The sequence below is a fragment of the Rousettus aegyptiacus genome, unplaced genomic scaffold, assembly GCF_014176215.1.
Source record: "Rousettus aegyptiacus isolate mRouAeg1 unplaced genomic scaffold, mRouAeg1.p scaffold_m13_p_12, whole genome shotgun sequence".
NCBI classification, from domain to species: domain Eukaryota; kingdom Metazoa; phylum Chordata; class Mammalia; order Chiroptera; family Pteropodidae; genus Rousettus; species Rousettus aegyptiacus.
Genome location: NW_023416287.1, coordinates 21,727,973 through 21,750,096, shown reverse-complemented (window position 1 = coordinate 21,750,096; position 22,124 = coordinate 21,727,973). Strand labels below are relative to the sequence as shown.

Below are 22,124 nucleotides of genomic sequence, written 5' to 3'. Positions count from 1 at the left end.
GGTGGTGTTACTGTTGGTATCCTGCTTATGGCGGTTACAGGAATATACGTATGTATTAAAAATAATAGAACTGTGCACCAAAACAAAAAAGTCAATTTTTCTGTATGTTAACTTAAAAAATAAAAGAAATATTTAAAAGGGCAATTTGATATTTAAATCTTATAGTTATACATTCAAAGAGGCCATTTGGAATTTAGTTTATAGCACAATTCTAGACACAACAGTATTTTAGAATATCATAGGCTTCATTTTACAGTACACTCTGGAGCCCACGGAGCATTATATAAAAATTTCCTAACAAACTTCAACTAAGAAAAAAGAAAAACAATGATTTTAATATAAAAAATGCTCAGTAAGCGCTAAGTAAAAGAACATTTATTTTAGTGACCTTTACTTCAACTGTAGCTACAGCTAACATGCTCATTTTTTTAAACATAGAAGTAGACTCAGTTTTGCTGACACATGAATGGTAGTTATAATAATCATTAAATAGTGAATAAAAATTAAATAATCTATACATAGATTAAAAGTCACTCAGACAGCTTAAAACAAAGATGAATTTTATAACCCTTCAATTGAGATATTAGATTAAAAACCATGACACTAGGTCAAATCAAGGATGGTATACATTAGAATCAAATAAATTATTGTCTGTGGGGAAATAAGAAAGTGTTAATTATGAATTAATCTCATAAATTTTAAATAAATAATTCAATGTAAAACAGACTTTTAAAAAACATCCATGAATGTTTCTTGAAAGCATACAGTATTTTAAAAATGTATTCTAAATACAACATTTAAGTCAGAATAATGGTAAATGCTATACATTAAAGTCAGCTAAGTTAAAATGGCACTTAGCTATAATTCAGTATCTCTGTAAGCATACAGGTTTCCAGTTCTGGCTAAGATTATTCTGAACTTACAAAGAAGAATTGGAAAGTTGGCCTGTCTATGAAATGGATCAGACTTTCAGCTGCTTCCAGATGGGTACTGCATTAAATTGAACAATCTATACAAAAATTCCTGTGATGACACAAATCTACATGTTCTGGATTTCCTTCACATTTTATGGAACATTGGTCCCACCATAGCTATAATATCTGCATAGGGGGCACTCTGGCTCAACTCAATAGCCCGCTGTTTTTTTAGGGCAAGAAAGGTATAAAATTTGGCGGCAGCTTGTTTTCGGTCACTATTTCTGCAGAGAGTCATCAGACTAAACTGCTGCATTCCCATCTTGTTGGATTCCTGGGAAAATAATTAGAAAAAAAGAAAAGGAAAAGAAAACAAGAAGATTAAAAGTAGAGCAGGCTGTGGATGCATAATTAACAACAAAATTATTGATATTTTTGAAATCCTTAAATGGAGAAATGCAAATGACTCATTAGTAAGCTTAAAAGCCATATAGGTCATTGAGCACAAGCTTAGTTCATTGAGAAAATGCATGCAAAATAACTGAAGTATTATACAAATTTCTAACATGTTATACAAATGTTAGGTCTTTTACAAAATGAATGTTAACATAAATGGCTTCCATGGAAATTGCAATTTAGACTTTCAGGGAGAGAAAAATCCACAGGACTTTGGGAGTCTCCCAATAATGAAAAATATGAGCCTAACAGGTTTCTTTTCCTTCAAGGTACTGAGGAGTGAGGGTGACAATAAAACTCTAGTAGTAAATGTAGAATCATATTTGTAACATCTCAGTGGCAAGGTAATATGACTATGTAAACATCTCCCAGTTTCTTTGCACAGGTTAAGAAGATGTTGGATTTACCACAGGATAACTATGGTAACTGTGAACCTACTAGAACAAATTGAGGTACAGCGAAGTGTTTAATTATGGATGAAGATAACTGCTTTTATGAAGACTAGTACTTGGAATTAGATTCCTTGAATACAAGCATAGTTTTTTTAGTTAGAAATACTGTGGTAAACTCTGGTCAGTATCCCTATAATGTACTCCTTGGATAGTTGTAAAGCATTGTTAGAAATATCATATACAAGTTTTTTGCCAGTCTATAACATTTAACAAATTAATAAGTTAAATACTTTATCATACTTCATCTCAACCAAAGGAGTGGCCCAGATTCAGCAACCTTTCAGAGATGGCATGATAAGCCTTCATTTACTCTTTCTCTTGAGGAGATATGATATGGATTGGGTGACTTTTTCTCCTGGGAAAAAGTATAAGCTGGAGATGTGGGGTGACTTCCTTGAAAGTCTACATGGGAGCAGTTAGACACCTCAGGTCTACTCCAACACTTTACTGAACCAAGAGACCACTACTCCCATACCCTAGCTTTTTCCCCTGGAGAAGAGCACAAATGGCCTTTTCAACTTCAAGATTTCTTTTGAAAAATACCCTGAGGGGACAAATGTGCAAGATTGAACACACGTGCTTCTTCTGTTCCCTCCAGAAACCCCTCTAAAACGAAGGAGGCAGGAAGTTGCCTTTGTAGAGATACCAACCGTTGAAACTCTAGCCTTGGGACACTAGGCACTGTGGATGGTAGAGAACTGTTATACCACAAACTGGGGAGGAGGAGTGGGGAATTTAAGTTCTATACTCTAAACAGTAAGACAGTCAGCCTCTCCCTTACCAGTGTTTGGTTCCCAAAACATGAGTATCATGACCAGATATCATAATCAGTAGAGCTGCAGATTAAGCTCAGGAAACTGACCATTCTGAGTAGAAAACACTTACGGAGAATGACATCTGTGTGTGTGTGTGTGTGTGTGTGTGTGTGTGTGTGTGTGTGCGGGGCACCACCCAATTACCTCACTACAATGACCACAAGTCTACAAGCCTCAGCCATGCTTATGTAACTTCTAATCAGATTTTTGGTGTCTTACTCTTAAATAAAAACAGACAACTCAAAACATTTGAGTAAAATTTCTAACATTCAAGAACAAAAGAGAATGCATTCAAGAGAATAGCCAAGGAAACAGATAATATAGAGAACAGAAGAAAACTATAACTTCTAAAAATTTAAGGAAAAAACACTGCATCCATAAAAAATGCTTAGGATAATATTGAGAGAAAGCAGATCAGTGGTCTGCTCGGGGATGGAAGAGATTTAACAAGGGATTATCAAGAGGTACAAGGAAAATTTGTAGGGTTGTACATATGTTCACTATCTTGATTGTGGTGATGATTTCACAGGTATATACAGATGTCAAAACTTATCTAACTGTATACTTTAAATTAGGTACAGTGTATTGTATGTTAATCGTATTTCAATAAAGCTATTAAGAAGCTAACTAAATAAAAAGATTAAGGTGCTATAAAACAAAAGAATAATTAAAAACTAAAAAAACTGGAAAACAGAAAAGGTGAAAACAGAGATAAAATTCAATAGACTAGAACATAAAGCTGAATAAATCTTCTAGAGAGTAGGGGGAAAATAGGAAATTAATGTGGGGAATAAAATATTTTTTAAAAATTAAAGGCATAATTTACAAGATCAAATATCTGACCCACCAGGTCCCACTTGCTAGAGCAGAAAAAGAGACAGATTAACAACAAAGAGGAAATCCAAGAAATACAATACATTTCCTAGAACTCAAGGACATTGAACTTTGAGAATAAAGAACCCACTACAGGCTCAGCACAATAATGAAAAAAGACCTATACCAAAGCACATCATCATGAAATTTAGGACCACTAAGGATAAAGAAAAAATATAAAAGTTTCCAGAGAGAAAATAAAGGTCACCTACAAATGATGACCAACCAAGCAGCATCTGACTTTTTCAGTAACAATACAAGAAACAGAAAGGTTATGAAGCCTTCAATACCTGAGAGAGATTATTTTCAAACAATGTTCAAAGACAACCAAACAAATTAAAGGTAAAGAATATTTCAGACTTGTGTGTAGGGTCTGTATCTCCTATGCATTCTTTATTTCAGGAAGTTAAGAGAGGATGTTAACCAAAAGGAAGATAAAAGTACCAAGATATAAAGGAACTAATATAGGAAAGAGACAAAGGAATTCTCATGTTATGGTAAAGGAATTTCCCAAGATAAAAACTGTGGAGTAGACCTATGGAACAACTAATTCCGATTAGAACAAGAGGATGTTGAGCTTCAGGAGGGATACCTTCAAGAAAAAAAAAAAAATGAAACCAATGATATATTTGACCATACTAAAAGGGGTTTTATTATGTTGCTAGAGAGTTTGGAAAAAGAATTAAGGATGAGTATATAGACACTAAGCTAAGGGAAAAAATGAGGTAATGATTAACTGCCCCATCACCAAAATCCCCATAAAGTTGACAAGAAAATAAATGTAATTCCACTATGACATTTCAATCTGAAGTAATTTTTATATAGTCTTTGTCACTTAATATCCATTCTCCTCTCCTTCCATAGTAAAAGAATTATTAGCTGGGCCCAAGGTTGCCAGATAAGGACTACATTTCCCAGCTAGACGTGGCAAGGTGACTCAGCACTGGTCAATGAAGGGAGAAAAGTGATACATGCAGTTACTGGTTGTAAAGGAAACTTTGCTGCTGAATGGAATGTGGACATAGTGGATAGTCAGCCCTTTTGGATCCTGAGAATAAAGAAAATGAGGTAAAGGGAAACTCCGTCTCTGACAACTTTGTGAGTGTAGATGCCAAACCAAATTGTACTTTTACCTGAAAGAGATATAAACTTCTATCTTTTTAAGCCATTGATATTTTGGTTCTCTGTCATAATCAAACTTGCATCAAAATTATTACAAATATGACACTATAAGCACTGAATAATGTGCTAAAAATACACTGGTGAAGGGGGAGATGTAACTTAACTAAATTCTCATTTTCATTTTCTGTTGAATGAAGTAAATAGATAAAATTTAAAGCTGAAATATCAAGAAAATAAAAACATGTAATTAGAAATATGGATATAAATATTAAAAGAAATAGCTTAATATAGTTGTTTCTTGTGAGCAGGACTTGGGGACAAGAAGAGGTAAAACAAAAGACTTCTGTGTTTCCTTTTGAGCAATATAGGATAGTACTATTACACTTCTAAAATTATATACAGGTATTATTTTGATAAAAATTTAAGTTAAATTTTAAAATTATCTGTTTCACTCTTAAACTGTTATAAACTAAGGTTCCTAGTTAAAATTTATTGATAGCCTGCTAAAAACAAGAATTGGACATAGAATAGATGTCTAGGGGCATGAATATAGGCAAGAAGCTGATAGAACATGTAGGCACCGAAAACAAACTCCCATTATTTAGCCTTGGGTATACCACTCAAAACCATTACACTCTAGTAGAATTTAGCCTCAGCAAACACATGATGAAAAAGTTTCATTTTTTATTAATAACTAGAAGACTGAAATCATGTTTTACTTACTTGAAAAATAACAAATAGGGTTGATAAACCCTACCATCTTACCCGTAAACTATTTAACATCTGAAGTATTCTTCGATTCCATATCTCTGTCTCAATATTTTGTTCATTTCCCAATGACTCCTGTTTGAATAATCGACAAAATATTTCACTTAAGTTTTACTGAATGTTTACTATTTGTCAGGTATAGTGTTAACTTCTATAAGGAACACAACTGTAATACTGGGTCCTGCCAAATAAGGAGCTTATAGGCTGATAATAGAACACGACTAGCATACAGATAGAGGTCAACTCTTGCAGGATTACATCTATATTCCCCAAGCTATCTTCTGATAAGGAGCTTCAGAGTAAGCACCCTAGATATTGGGTCCTTACTTTCAAAAGTAAAGTCAGCAAAGACTGTCACTTTTGGCTATAATTTATCTCAACCTTTGTCAATCTTAACTCAGTTAATAGGAGTAAATATAAAGCTATAGAAAAACTGCCTTGTAAAGGCCTTTATTTGAACTTACTTGGTGATACAGGAGCTCTAACAATAACTGAAGTTTAGTAGTTTGTGTACGATTGGGTTAGAAACCCCATTTTAGATTTTGAGGGTGCCTTGTCCAAAAATGATCAACCTACTGCCCGTCATATAATCTGAAAAGATCCATTCTCTATAGTCTTTAAAACTTAACTACCTTCAGAAACACCTCAACATTTAAAAATTATAAAGTTGAAATCCCTTCACAGGAACTCACTCTCAGCACTTTCCAAATAACACTTTATAAACTGAGAACAGACACTGGGCAGAGGAAAGGTGCCAATGAGTCTGATGAAAGAGCAGGCCTACAAAGGATTGGGGGAAGGAAAGTGACACAAATCTGACCTACTTTATAATTTTTCCTAGGCTAGCTCTGACCATGCAACCCAACAGCATTTGTATCACCCTTATCACAGATTCACTGTCAAGCTTTCATATATACCTCTAGAGCCCAGCCACTACTTAAAAGTGCTTTCAATTTTGTGGACCCCAAGATGATTTCAGAAAGCTCCAGAATATTCTGTATGACATTTTAAATTATTTGAGGCTAAGTGGACTACTGAGTCCCCATTCCCGCCAGCTGTACCAGCTTCCTGGTCCTATCTCTGCTGTATCCTTTCTTCCATTCCAAAGAGACAATTTGAAAATATAGTCACTATTCTGAAGAGTTTCCCAAATCCCTCTAGCTACAATTTATGTTTATTCCTTTCTGGTCTGTGTGGGATAAATAAGCTCATCCAATTATTGTTATTTTTTATTGTTAAATACAGAAAATGCTGGTTTTCAAATGTAAAAAGCAATGGTCGAACTCTTTGTTAAAGACCCATGAGACCGCAGCTTCACCTATATTGTACAACTAAACTAACTGGGAAAAGGCTCAGAAGAAATAGTCTGTGTGCTTTGCTGAAGCCTGTCCACTTGATCTATCTGGACACACTCAGCTGAATCCATTGTGTGTAAAACCCAGTGGATTATTAAAACAGCTGAATTTGTGCTGTGTTGTGGTTTGCTTGACCATGTATGGAAATAACCTGTGTCTATAGAGGCAAAGAGAAAGGCAAAAAGAAATCAACCCACTTCTGGCTCAGCTGTTTAATGTTTCAGGTAAAAAGGTATTCTTGTCCTAGATTACCCAGATAATTCAGTCTGTTTTCCACATATTAAAAAACAATCTAATAGTCTTAGAACGTACCATAATGATAATTTATTTAAAAATAAAATTAACATAAGGGATTAAGCATTTTGATATTACTTAGGAAGAAACTTCTGCTAAAATTCATTAAATTCTTGAAAATGCCTTCGGCACTCTGGGACGAAAGAAGAAAATAAGACAGTAACATATATGGAGTCAAGCGAGTCAGATATTACATCTGGCTTTGATATTGACTTGTGGCCCTTTGAGCAGACTATTTTCTTTTTCTGATCTCCAGAAGTCTTATATAGATATAGGATAGATATAGGCCTTGAGCCATATGATGTTTTCGAAAAAAATGCCCATATATATTTTGTTAAATGAAGTAAAATTTTCAAATGTCCTAGTCCAAGTCTCTAATATAGCTATTCCTTTAGAGAGGTTATAAAAGTAACTTTAAAAAAGTGATTCTCAACATTTTAAATCTGTGACTACCTTTGATAAGCATAAAAATCTCACACTTTCCTTTAAAGTTATTTGAAGTTTCAAAATAAAGACAAAAAAAATCAAAGCAGTTCTGAATATATTTTATCAAACCACTCACACACTAATTTAAATTATAATTTTAGAAATAACATGACAGCTCTAAAAACCAATTTTTAGGTAAAGAAGGTATTAAACATTTAGGAACAAAGTTTTAAAGACCTTTTCCAAGATTATATATATATTTACCGGTTCAACTGGACAATTTTCAATTTCTTGTGCCAAGATGGCACTCAGTAAAGAGGATTCCTCAACAGCTGAGGAAACCATTTCAACAATATCCTGCTAAAGCAAATCAGAAAAAAAAATAGGTAAGTCATCACAATAGTAGCAGTCATCACAGGAACAATCCCATTTTGTTAAATGCTTTAATCACATGAATGTTCATTTATAAAACTAATTTAAAGTACTACCCACATTCTTAAAATATTATTTCTGAAATATCACAGATTGGCAGCCTGGCTTAAATATTCCTGTTTTTCCATATGCCTCCTACGAATGAAGAACTTGCACGCTCCATCCCCCCTTGCTTCCTATCCTTGTTCCTCCTATTTCTCTTGCCACTGCAGATTTCTTATCAAAAGTCTCTGCTGCTGTTTAGCTGAGGCCACTTTCCTTTGAAAAATTTATCTAGCCCCAGTCTTCTACCTCTATTCTCATGCCAGTACCAAGTGGCAGAGGAAGATCTACAAACTGAGGAAGAATGGGGCCATGACAGGATTCTTGCCACCACTGGCAAAAGGGAAGAAAAACTATAAGTGGAAGGAGAGTGAAGACACAAAGGAGGAAGGAAAAAGAGAAAGCCAGGAATTCTCCATTCTCTATCATCTCCCCTTTTCATTGCTACAGAAGCTGTCAGCCCCTTTTTCATCTTCAGCCGGTCACCAAACTTCATTCCCCAGCTGTTATCTATGATCTTGATTAACTCAAGAGCTTCCTACAATAGTTAACTTGATTTTTCACTTCAGCTTTTTAAAATTTTAGTGATTATAAGAGGTAACATTTTGTTTTTTAATATACTTATTCGTGGAGACTTATTATGTTTTTCTATTTTAATTTCTATGACTAGTCTACATTTTAGATACCATATTTTGTAGTTACTTTACATAAAAATTCTATTTTATGAAGATTTGAAAATTATTAATCAGAATCAATATTTCCTTGTACCTTCAAACTAACTGTGCTCCCTTTTCTGACTATAATTCACATCTGTTCATCATTTTTGGTAGCAGAATAAGAATGAAATTGGAGGTTAAAGCAAAAGGGTAGGATGAAGGAGTAAAAGGTTCAGAAGAACCAATGAATCAATCTCTTCACTTTAAGTACTCTGGAAAATCTATTTTATTAATATGTTAAAAGGTGATGGACTAAACCAGATTGCCTAATCAGAATTTTCAGTGGGTGTGCCCAAGTCCATATAAGGAAGAGAGTAGTATTGGCAAGCCAACATTTTAATATCCAGTATGTTGTCAAATATTTAGTAAAGCACATTCTCTTTTAATGCATTATGAAATTGCCTTTCTTTCCAAGGGCATTTAGTTTCATTGTAGATTGACTTTGAATTCCCTGAGTGGTTATCAAAGCACAGTGATGATAGAACAGACCAGGAAAGCACTGGTTTATTTTTATCTGGTGTGACTACAATATTTAAAATTGTACATTCAAAAAACTGATGACTGATAAAATATTTTAAAGTATGTTGTTTCCAAATATGTTTTCAAATAAATGTTTTTTGAATAACTATGTTTTTCAAATAAAAATTATGTCTTCAAATAAAAAAAATTTAAAATTTTATTTTGGTCTTGGATCTTTAGATAATTTTTCAGGTTCAAGGCTAAGGTAACTGGTGGATCTAAAACATATTACTCTTAGAGGTAGGAATGATGAATTTATGATCAGAGCTAAAACATAGGTGTATTGTCTAGAGTTCTAAAAGATTCCATGACATATTGAATGTGAGACTAGTAGGATTCTCAGCATATAACCAGAATCAAGTACAATCATTTATTTAATGTACCATGCAAAATACTATTTCAGGATGAAACTACTTATCTTGTGATTTATGATCCTAAACTTCAAGAAAACACTGTTCAGCAGATGAAAATCATGTTTTATTTTGTAGTACTGCTACTTACTAAAGAAACTATAGGATAATAGATGAAATGAAACCTATAAATGTTAAGAAGATATACCAGAGTCTCAATGTTCCTTCACTATATCTGTGTCAGAAAAATAATAATATTTTATGATTCTCTGGTTAACTTACCTCAGAGTTAATGTTTTTATTGCTAGCCTCATGAGAGCTACAATTAGATCCACCAGTCAAATCTTTCCAAGTTTTGGGTTGACTTAACTCTTGCTGACAATTTAGTTCTTCCATCTTGGAGGCCTCTGAATTATTAAGGAAGTAAACAAGATTTCACCAAAATATATTTCAAACTTAAATTGCAATATGATTGTTACAAAAGAAAACTTTTGACATTGGAATCCAAGAACTTAAGCAAAGGGTGCATAAACTCTTTATGGCTCCAAAGTCTGACATTTACCTCCCCTTTCACATAAGCCTCTTTATCACCTAGACTCCCTATCCTCCATCAACTACTCCCTTGGCACTCACCCTCATACATTCACTCACAAGACAAAATGGATAGTTCAAGCCCATCTTGGTATATTGTTCAGCACGTTTTAATGATTTTAAAAAGGAAGCAGAGTTTCACTCACCACATAAGTTCATTTTTATTATTCCTTTATATTAGCCATAATAATAATCAGCAATATTAACATTCCATGTATCCTCTGGGTGTGTGGAAATTTTTATGACTCAGGCTAATTGTATTATTTAAATGTTAGTCTTATTGCTAGGTGACTTTTCATGTTAGTTGTCTTAAAAGTGAAACATTATCCTACTAAATACAAAAATTTTCTTTGTTAGTTTATACGTATTACCTTTGGGGATGGAGGAGGTGAGAAAGAGTAAGATTAAAATTAGTATGCATAGTACATATATTTGATCTTTTTATTAGCTTTTTGAACAAAAATTAATCTGCAAAGCAGAAAAATACAATGCTGATGTAACAATTTTTTTTTAAGTTCAAATATGCTTCTAGAGACAGCATTTATACTTAGGAATATAGAATTGGATCCCATCTTCATTTTGAAGTGTAAAATGAAATTTTTGTTTCTACAACATTACCCTCAACATCAACAGAATTAGGATGTCTCACCTACTATGTTTCTGCTTCCAATTTCTTCCCTTACTGACTCCTTCTGTATCACTTTTCTTCCAAGTTTAAAGCCAGAGGACAGAAAGCATTTTGTAAACAACTGTAAAAATATACATTTTTGTTTCTCATTTTTGAACAAGTAAAGCAATTCAATAAAATACAAGCAACCATATGCTAAAAAGTCAAAATTATAATCCATGTATACACATCCAGTAAGTTAATTCAAAATAAGGAGGTATTTTTTCACAAGTTAAATTCTGCTGTATGAGTGTAAATATGCATTTATTTATTTATAACCAAACATTGCACCCATATAAAAGGATAGAAACTATTACCACTTTCAGTTCAGTATGAATCAAATCCTGGGCAGCAGTCGACAGAAGTGTATCAACTCCTCCCCTCTTCTTCCACATCATCAGTCTTTGGGTAGGAGGTGCAAGTTCCAAAACTGTGAGTGTGTCAGTAAATGAAGTAAGTTGTTTATGCATAATTTTGCTACTAATCTCCTTGACTGGATCTATGAGCAACTTCCTCTTTTTGCCTTTCTTTTTCCAAGCAATGTCTAAATATAAGAAATAGGCACAAATGTTATTGGTTGTATAGCTCTGTAAAATGATATTCTAGGTACTGCATATCTAAGAAATGTCTACCACAATACAACCTACGGAGTTGTATAGGAAAGAAAATTCCCTTCTCCCTACTGAAAATTATGCTTTACAAAGCTTTTGTTCAACTAGAGTGTCTAAGCAGCCAACAGTTGACACATTTTGTAAGGTGTTCTTCAAAGATGCTGAGGAGGGAATCTGTTCACCTACTCAGTGGACAACTGAGCAGAGGATATATAGATCAGCAAGTCACTCAATTCTGAGGTACTTTAAAATATCTACATAACAGCATAACTTTTTGAAACACTAATTTGTATTTGTCCAGTGTATTTTTCCCTCAACCACTAAAATTCATACAGAAGTCCAAGTGGGTAGCTAGACCCATGGTATTTCATTCTTATAGGTAATTTTACCAGTTAAAAAGCAGATGTCAAGCTTTTCCTTAGTAAAGATGCAAAAGGGAAGGAAGCATTAGATTTCCCAGAATGAGTAAAGATCCGTGATCGGATGGAGCCTGAAGGAACAGGAAACTGATTGCTGATGTGCCTCAGTAAAATCCTGAGAACGTAACAAGATCCCAGGAGGGTGGGCTGTGTAATGACCCCAGAGGCTATGTAGGCTGGGACAGTGGGTACCACAAACTGGTGTGGCTGATGACCAGAGAGGTTCCCTTTCACGTGCTACACACCTCTCCCAAATTTCGATGTTAATGGATTAGGGCAGATAAAACAGCTATGCAGACTAAAATTCTTGTCGGCCAAGTGGAAGAGAGACTCAGAGTTGAATTTAGTAAAGAAAAAAAAATGGAATCCCTTATTTCTTGCAAATCTGAGTTCATAAACTAAGATCCTTATCATACTACTTAAAATTAGGATGTTCCTAAAAGATCTAGTTATATATTAGATTCATATTTATTGTTTATTCCTAAAAACATGATTGAGGTTAAATGTTAGAGGAGATAGTTTCTCTCTTCTGAAACTTTTATTATGTCTTATTTTATATTCATTTGCATGTTTATTTATTTCTTGATTAGACAGACCGTAAGCTTCTTAAAAGCAGGGACTATATCTTCTTCATCTCTGTTCCCAACACAGAGTAATGGCTCAAAACTACTGGAATTGAACTCAGTCTTAAATTTTCCAGATTTCCAAACTAGAAATATGATTTGACCAGGAGTAAATATAATGAAAGGATCATCTCAAATTTATATCACACTCTTCCTCTATTATCTGACAAGTGTTATTATTAGACTACCTCCTAAATATTTCATAGGTTATTCAAATATCTAACAGTAAATAACATAGCAGATATCAAAAATAAAAATAAATACATGAATGACTGACCTGAAGCATCAATTGGATCAAGGATAAATCTTTCCTCTTCATTTGATAATGTGGTTGCATCTATTTTTTCATTTTCAGGTAGACATATACACTCTGGATTTTCTGGTTCTACTAAGCAACACCACCATAAAAGGAATTATTTAAAAAAAAATAGTTATGTTACAAGCTAGAGGACTATATGAGAATTCAAGTATAAGATAAACTAATTGAAGACTTATATATTGCTAACTAAAGCCCATCTGAATTCTTAGAATTATGTATATAATAGAACTGAAGAGATTCAGATATTATATGATCTGGGACCCACAGTGTTTAGGTGAGTTGAATATCATTACTTTCTTTTGCATACGTGACATATGAGGCTGGACTTAAATATGACCGTAGTCACAGTGAAAGTGAAAACAGTGGTACCAACCATAATAAATTTGATTGCATTTGCTAAAATATTTTTAATCTATTAAACCTCTTAATTATTAGTTGACCCATAAAAAACCATAACTAATTTTTTATTGCCTATCTCTATTCATCTTTTAAAGCTCTACTATTGTGTTAGAAAGCAAACGTAACATCAAAAAGAGTGAAAAATCAAAATGAGGCCAATTGTACTTTTACTTCTTAAAATAATCAGACTAAAAGACCTCAAATCATTTGAGGTACCTTCACATGAATTTCCAGTAGAAAATATCCCCCCCTTTATAATTTCTCTCAGGTTGTATCTAGATTGTCAAACCATATTACTATTAATAATTAATAGCCATATTAATGTCAAACATTAATACTTTTTTAATGATTTAAAAGAACAGTATTTTGGCAGAGTATTTAAATGTGCTCTCATAACAAATAAACCAATGCCTGGTTAAATAACCATTATAGTACCTTTCTCAGAACCCAGTTTTCTACTCTACATTGTCTAAAGTCAGATTAAGAGAGTTTGAGAAACAATGTTTTTTATTATTTTTTGCTATAGTATACTGCTATTTAAACTCAGAAGTTTTGAGGCTTAATTTGAATATTAGCATCTGTTCACTTTTTATACAAAGGAAAATTTCAACATACCCATTATAGTATCAGGAGGCTCAGGAGGCAGGGAAATTTCTCTGTTCAATTGCATGTCTTCTAACAGGATATTCTCAGCATGTTGCAATAGATTGTCTTAAAAAACACAATACTTTCGTCATACAGAGTTGAACCTATCATTTATTCACTAAAATTTTATTGACATGATTGTATGCAAGGAGTTGTAAATGGATACAAAAATGAATGAATCTTAAGTACTTAAATTTGATTGGTTACAGAGACTATCACATTTCATGCAGGATGACATAGAATTTTATATATTTACTTTCCTTTCCTTTATTAAAAATCTGTTTTAGATGTTTAATTTCAAGAAATATTTACTAAACTTATGTCAAGGTAATAGCCTTGTTACAAAGCTGCCTGGATTGTCTACTCTATTTCAATTTTTATTTTATAATATTAATATAAAAACAAAATAATAATATAAATGCTGGCAGATCCTTTAGAATAGTTTTCCTACAATTCGTTAAGGAAAACAATGTTTTTTAGTATATGATCTAGTAAATTTTGTGAGGAATACACTAACTTACTCTTTCCCCTCTAAAATGAGGAATTTTAAAAAATAAAAACAAGCAGTATTTCACACCCTTTATAGAAAATGTGTTTAAACAGTTGGCTACTTACTTAGACCTAGCCTAAATGTTTAAATACACCATAAACTTTGAAAACTTGTGTAAAAAATGTGTTGGTTTATAAGACATAGAAGCATATTTGAAATTTCAGTTTGATCTAATAAATCCACTAATACACTATAGTAATTTGATAAAATAAATATACAATTTCTATAGACCCAGACAGCATACCAATCATTTCTCCTGCAGCCCCTTCATCTCCAAATCCATCTCCACTGTCATAGAAGAGAGTTTTTTCTCCAATGACACTTCCAGGACTATGTTCAATTAAAGGACCACTGGAATTCAGCAATATGTTGTCATCAAAGAAGCTGTGTCTTCTGAGAATTTCAGATTCCTCCCCTACATAAATATATAATCATTAATCCTGAATTAGTCAGGGAAACACAGAATTTTAGGGTTAGAAGGAAATTCAGATATCATCTTGTATAGCCTCCCTCATTTTACCAATAAGGAAAATGAGAGCTAACAAACTTATTTGAATTATTAAACTAAAGCTGCTTAATCAGTGGAAGTTGGATTTGTAGTCTAACGCTTCTTCCAAAATAATACTAATACTAATACTAATAATACCAAAACATCAGAACAGAGTTTTTAGTTGTGGTATATTTTAATAATTTCCCAGAAGATTATTATTGGCAGTGGGAGGTAGGTCATGTTCAGCTTGGTCAAGTATTATTTCATATTATTTTAAGGATAATTGCTTGTGTAATTTATCCATAATGGGAGTACATAAAATAATGAGCATATCTGCCACCTTAGGAATGGAAAGGTAGGTAAAATAGTAAAGAATGGGCTTAAAACATTAATTCAATAAATGTTTATTGAATGACTGGGTATTAGTCAGTATAGTAGGGGTTAGAGATACAGCAGTAAAAAAAGATAAAAGTTGGTTAGCTAACATTAACTGAGTGCTTATTATGTTGATTATATTATGCAATAGAAGATAATATTATACAGACAAGGAAATACATCTACAGAAAGGTTTTGTAACATGTACACAGTCATATCCTAATAAATGACAAGAGTCAGGGTCTGAACCCAGGAGAGAGAGTGGTAGTATAAATATTAGAATTCTGACTGGTAAAATATTTTGCCTAATGGAGAAATGGGAGAAAAATCCTAAAACACTGACAGCAGCAAATAAAATAAACTCCCTGCTTCAAACTGGCCTGCTTTCAGATTGGCACTTAACAAATCCATATTCTTTCCTTTCCTTGGGTTTGAATCTCTAGGTCCAGTAGTCTGAAACTTCAAAGGGTCAGAGATTGATCTTCTATTCCCACCCTTTAACAACCCACATTAGTGCTAGTCAGTAAAGGAAGTCATGAAGTATTTTTTATATTGAAAATTCTTCTATAGACACACATCTTCCAGAAAGAGTTGAAAAAGCAGCCTTCATTGCACTGGACTAAAGATTTGCTCAATAGGAAAGATTGACTTTTTAAAAAAGAACTAAAGATATGTTCACATTTTCTAGGTGCAGCTTCATAGCTCCCAAAAGAAAAATCCTTGGTCAATAAGATAATAACATTTATGAACAGACACTATATTCTTAGCACTGAGCATCACAAGAACACGAGCTTACACACAAAAAAATTAGTGAAATAATCATTGCCTTCAATCTTATATTGTAATCCAGAATAGGATGAACTAATATTAAGCATTTCTTAGAGGACACGAGATTTGAGTTTGTTTTTTAAGGAGAGAAAAAAATTACTTACTGATGGGAAGGATTAAAGGAAAGAATAAGGGAAATAGCCCTATTATTGCTAGTAGTATCCCAATTTTACAGATAGGGCATTAAGGCTTAGAAAAATTAGATAATTTGCTCAAAATCACATAGGACATCAATAGAGAAAACCCAGATTCAAATTCAGGTCTGTTGGTCTACTAAGAACTTGTTCTTCCTACATATAATAGAAAAAGGCAAGGACAAAATTATTGAGGGTTACCTTTGTATACTGAAAAATTCATTCTGAAGGTATTTCTACTGACATAGCAACAGCTATTTCTATTGGAATTATTTCCATAAAAATGCAAATATAACTGATTATGACTTGTAATTTTAATTTCTCAAATATCCTCACCAAAGCTCCCAGCTTGGAAAAGTAGATCATTACCATAATCTTCTTTAAGTGTGATTTCTTCTGGTCTGCTTTGGTTCTGAGTAAATTGTTCTGAAACATCAATAGCACTATGGAGAAATATAAGATTGGGGAAAACTTGTGAACAGAACACAATGATTTTGTAGTATACTGTAATATGACAACAACAACAAAATAGGTTTTATTATAAGAATAAAGGAAATTTTTTACTTTTTTCAATAGAATTGTTTCCCCATCTCCTCCTCCTCCTCTTCTTCTCTCTTCCTTCCTCCCCCCACACCCCACCACCCTCTCACTCTCTCTTAAATCTACACTCATTCCCTTGGGAATCTCTTATGCCTCATGGTTGAAGTTCCATCTGTATACTGACAGCTCCCAAATTTATATATCCCACCCAGACCCACATATTCAACTACCTACTTAACTCCCTTTGGATGTATAACAGTCATCTCAAAACTTATGTTCAAAACCTAATTTACTTCCTTCACCCTGCCACTCTTAAACTTGTCATTCCCTAGTTAGACTATTATCATTAAGTGGTAACTCCATTTTCATGGCAAAAATCATATAGTCATCCTTCACTCCTCTCTCTTAAAGCTATATAAAATCGGCCAATCCTGTTGGCTTTGCCTTCAAAATATATCCATAATTTGACTGCTACCACCTTGATAAAATGAAGGCTGAGAACTAATTATGGACACTGTCATTCTCACCTGCACTTCTTACTGTAATGATCTTCTCACTGGCTCTCTGCTTCTTCCCTTTCCCTCTCATAGTAAGTAGCCAGGGAGAGCATATTGAAATCAAGTCAAATCTAGTCAATCTCCTGATCAATACTTTCCTGTGCTCCCTGAGTAAAATAAAAGTCCTTATTATAGCCCCCAACACCCTATATCATCTGCATCCCCAGCTACCTCTCTGATCTAGGACGCTCATTTACTCCATACAAGTCTCACTTGCCTCATTGTTCCTTGAAAATGTCAGTGTGCTCTCCTTTAGGGCCTTTCTATCTGCTCTACCTGGAACATTCTTCCCCACATTACTGAGTGATTTATTCCTTTACCTCCTTCAGGTTTCTGTTTGAAACTTAATAGAAAAGCCTTTCCTAACCATTCTATTATTTATTTTAATTTCTGTCTACTCTATCTGTTTATTGTCTGTCCACTCCAACTAAAATGTAAGGTTCATGAGGCCAGGAGCTTTGTTTTATTCATTGGCATATGGAAGGCATCCAAAAAATATTTAGTGAATGAATAAATGCATATACTGTCAAAACTGTAAACTACATTCAGCAAATATGATACATTTTTGGTATTATATTTTGAAATTTCACACTAAATTTAAGCTTTTATCAACTACATGTTTATTTGGTTGTTAATCACATTCCATTTGTGTTCATGGAATCTGAAGGTGAAAATATCAAGAAAATCAAACTAAAGGAAAATAAAATAATTTACTTCACGTTCTGGGTGTCAAAATCATGAAATTCTTCTGGCAGTGTGATAGCACTGTAAGCTGCTTCAAAATTCTCTTTTGGAAGGTCAACTAGTCCTGAAAAGAATAAAAAACCATATCCAGTAAGCAATGATGCTATACAAAATAAGAAATTTCCAATTAAATCTCTTTTATTTAAGTGAGACTTTCTCTCACGGGACTACTGTTTAGTCTTCTAACTGGTTTCTCTGTATCCACTCTTGCCACTCCTCAGTCCATTTTCCACAAAGCAGCCAGTGATATTTTAAATACAAAATCAGATCAGATCACTCCCATGCTTAAAATGATTCAGTGACTTCCCCAGTACATTTAAAAAAATCCCAATTTCTAATCAGGGTCTCTGCAGCCCTACAAACCTATTGGCACCATCTAATGACACTCTCTCACTCACTCACTATACTCCAACCATACTGGCCTTTTTGTTCTCCAAACAAGTCAAGCACTTTTCTACCTTAAGACCTTTGCTCTTGCAGTTCCCTCTGCCCAGAATGCTATTCCCTCAGGGACTTTTTACATGGCTGGGTATTTCTCATTCTTCAAGTTGGAGCTTAAATTCTGTCCTCTCAGAAAGGTTTTTCCTGACTAGCCTAACTAAAATAAATTTTGCTGTTCTTTTCTGTTGTAGTCCTCTTTATATTCTTTCATAGCATAATCACGATCTATAATTATTGTAATAATTTAAAAAATCTTTTTCCTTATCTGATTTCCTCACCAGACTAAAAGGGACCTTATTTGTCTTGTTTGTTTTTACATCCCAGAACCTTACATAGTGTTTCACAAAAAACGCGGGGTCAGTAAATATTTGTGGAATATATAAATGAAATAATGGACAAATGAACCATATTTGATATCATAAATCTACCTAGAGATTCCACAAATATTTGAAATAAAGAAAAAACTCTTTCAACCTCAATTAAACAAATATTAACTGAGGGAACAGTATGTGCAAGGCACTGAGAAAAGTACTTTAAGAAATTCAAAAACTAAATATGACAAAGATGTTGCCTTCAGGAGACTGCTGACTAGTGCGAGAGGCAAAGCATATACCTAAATAACCATAATACAAGATGGAAAATGATGAATGTCTTAAAATTAAAATTTGAAGGCATTTTATCTATGATATATGTAAACCTCTAGCACTTTCAAATGCCTGAATATGTTCTATAATGTTTCTAAAGAGCATGCTACTTAGAGTCTTGAGAATTCTGAAAACAATAACTGGTTGAAATTTGGGTTTTGTCAATAACATTATTTCTAAGTGATCTCAGAAAGACAAAAATAGATATGGCAAACTAAATGACCCATTAAAACTGAGTATTAGAGTTTCTTACACAAGTTTGGTAGCTTTAAGTATGTTTCTTATGTAAATACACAGAAACTACAAGTTTTTGAAAGCATAACTTTTTCCTACAAACTCGAAAAAGAGCAACTAAAAGAATACAATTTTTCCTTAACCACGGAAAATTAGATTCAGTCAAAAGAAAGTTGCATTCATTATACTCACCCTCGAATTATGGATTGCCGCCAATTTAAAAAGTCCCCCCAAAACAAAAATGCAAAAAGAAACCAAGGTAGTAACACAAAGCAATATTGCACATATACCTGGGCGAAATGTCATCTTCATTTTAAGCAATGCTTCACTGCAATCTGCCAAAAGATATTTTGCCTTCCTATTATAGATTCGAACAACTCCTAAAAGAAGGTGTCCTGAAGTTCGAAGTGCAATTTTTACCTTTCAATAATTTAAAAGTATTAGAATATTAAAAATTAGATTCATAAACCCTGATCTTTGAAAATTACAAAATAATAAGAATTTCTTCTCTTTAAAAAAACAGACATTTTGCAAACAGAGACTCATGGACATGGACAATTGACTAGTGGTTACCAGCGGGAAGGGGAGAGGGGGAAAAAAATAAAATGTTAAAAATAAATAAATAAATATTTTTTTAAAAAGCAGATATTTTGTAGTCTTATTTAAAGTAAATCACTTAACTTTTACCTCACCATGTAAAATAGTTAACTTATGTTTTTTATTCAATGAAGATAATCTAATGTTGAATTTGGGTGAAGTCTGCTATTATTGGTTTCACAGGAAGAATATAAACTAGTCAGATAGACCTGGACTCAAACCTTGCTCAGTTGCTGAGTCATTTAACCTTCCTGAAGTTTAATTAATTAATAATGGCTACAATTTATTATATATTTATTTTGTGTCAGGCATTGTCCTAGGGATTTCTGATACATTAAATTAATTTTGACAGCAACCTCTACTTACAGAAGAAAAAAAAAGACTCACATATGCCCAAAGTAATACAACTATTAAGTAATGAAGCAGGAATTAAATTTGACCAACTCACAAGTTCATATTCTTAATTAAGCCTATCTCATAGGGTTGTTGTGAAGATTAAGTAAACTAATGAACATAAAGTCTAGTCCACTGCCTGAACCATGGTAGGTTTTCAATTATAATTCATCCTCTCTCAAGCAGAAAAATACTTAATCTATAAAAATGTTAAAATAATATATTAATATAAATCCTAATAGCTTGTTACATTTTTCATAATGAACATAATACTATATTGTTTATGAAATGTTTTCATATATATTTTGATTTATACTTAATCCTCCTTTCTCCTCCCTCCATTCATTCGCTCATTATTTTTCTAAGAAATACTTATTTGGTAATTACTATGTATACAATATTTTGTTAGGATATATAAAGGAGTACAAAATATGTATAAAACATGCCATTTATCCTTCAGGGTCCAATCTACTTATGATAAACATATAAAACAATTACCAACAGAAACCAATATGTGTATATGCTCAGGCAATAAATGGTATAGGAATTAAAAGTGAGACCATTTGAGAAGTAAAACTTCCTTGGAAATGTATTTCATGATGTAATGTATTTTAATCTCTTTTCTCTCCACAAGTCATGGCAAATACATACTATAATTTTAATAACATACCTTAGGTGAAATAATTTTTTCAATGGTTATCTCTAGATTACATTCAAATACATGGGCTTTCGTGAGTTTCTTCTCCCAGTGAGCTGCAAGCCAGATTTTGGCCAATGGCCCTCGCTTACTCATAAGCACATGTGTGTAGAACATGTTGCCTGTATTCCTTAGTTGTATTTAATGAACTAGAGAGAACTTTAAAAGATATTTAAAATTTGATTACAAAAACTATTTAGTGTGATTTTATAGTAAGCAAAAACATTCTTCATTATTTCTATGAAAATAACACTCAGATTATCTTCTAATTCAATGTATGAATCAATTCAAATTATTTTCTTATACAGAAGAAACCCTTATTTAAAATACAAAATGATAGACTAATGATAGATCCATTAGACTGTGAACCACACTTGGTTAAATGTATCCTGATCACTAATCATTTTTTACATTTACTTATTTTATCCTATAAAGGGTTTGAATTCTCTAATCAATATAGTCAAACAAATAGAGGAAAAAACCTGGGAAAAATAGGAGCTGGAAATGGAAAAAAAAATACAATAGGAAAAGGTGGACAAAACTAAGAAAAATAAACACAAGTCATTTATTTTCTAAAACTTAAGAATTTGAGAAGTGTTAGACCATTGATTTATATCCAGATGTTGAATTTCTTTGTCCTCTTCAAATGCTCTGATTTATCAACAATATATTAATTTTTGAAATGAAAATAATATAAATCTAAAGGACCATAAAGTGGAAACAATAAGAAAGCAAGAAACTATAGGGAAAAAATCAGAAGGCAAGAAAGGAAACAAGAATTAAATTAAAATGTTTTGAAATGAGTGGTAAAAGAAAACCACTTAAAAGAAAAAGAATTTATGTGCATGTCTACAAATTATACTAGTCTCAATAATATCATAAGCCTCCATTATTAAGCAAAGGGATGTTATAATAGTGTGGCTGACTTTCTAAAGAATAAAATTATTGCTCACATATAGGTAATCGTAAGCTGCCACTATGAAAGCTTCTTTCTTGTTCTTTTCTACTTAAAGTTCTGAGAAAAGAGCAAATTGAGCCAAAATGAACACAAAAACAAAATCGGCCACAAAATTAACAATTTAGCTTAACTTT

At 32.8% G+C, this 22,124-nt stretch overlaps 1 protein-coding gene across 4 annotated transcripts; it reads right to left on the bottom strand.

Annotated features, from left to right (window-relative positions):
- Nucleotides 1–811: 811 nt before the first annotated feature.
- Nucleotides 812–21,149, bottom strand: RAD21L1 (RAD21 cohesin complex component like 1). Of its 4 annotated transcripts, XM_016148801.2 has the most exons (13): nt 21,006–21,149; nt 19,636–19,765; nt 17,997–18,090; nt 16,522–16,628; nt 14,603–14,773; nt 13,779–13,874; nt 12,723–12,833; nt 11,110–11,336; nt 10,775–10,874; nt 9,817–9,941; nt 7,740–7,835; nt 5,398–5,475; nt 812–1,248 (listed from the first exon to the last, which is right to left on the bottom strand). In XM_016148801.2, the coding sequence occupies exons 1-13, from the start codon at nt 21,147–21,149 to the stop codon at nt 1,060–1,062; spliced, it is 1,668 nt and encodes a 555-aa protein (XP_016004287.1). In that variant the 3' UTR covers nt 812–1,059. The 4 variants fall into 4 exon arrangements, with proteins under 4 accessions (XP_016004287.1, XP_036084991.1, XP_016004286.1 ...); XM_036229098.1 differs by lacking the exon at nt 21,006–21,149 and having other exon boundaries at nt 19,636–19,768; XM_016148800.2 differs by lacking the exon at nt 21,006–21,149 and having other exon boundaries at nt 11,110–11,222; nt 19,636–19,686.
- Between the last annotated feature and the right edge of the window lie 975 nt (nt 21,150–22,124).

Coding starts and splice junctions, on each gene's coding strand:
- RAD21L1 (XM_016148801.2), bottom strand. CDS start 21,149: ATGTTCTACACACATGTGCTTATGAGTAAGCGAGGGCCATTGGCCAAA. Junction 14,774..16,521: donor TTTCCAAGCTGGGAGCTTTG/GTGAGGATATTT, acceptor ATATTTATGTAG/GGGAGGAATCTGAAATTCTC. Junction 5,476..7,739: donor AAAATTGTCCAGTTGAACCG/GTAAATATATAT, acceptor TTATTCAAACAG/GAGTCATTGGGAAATGAACA.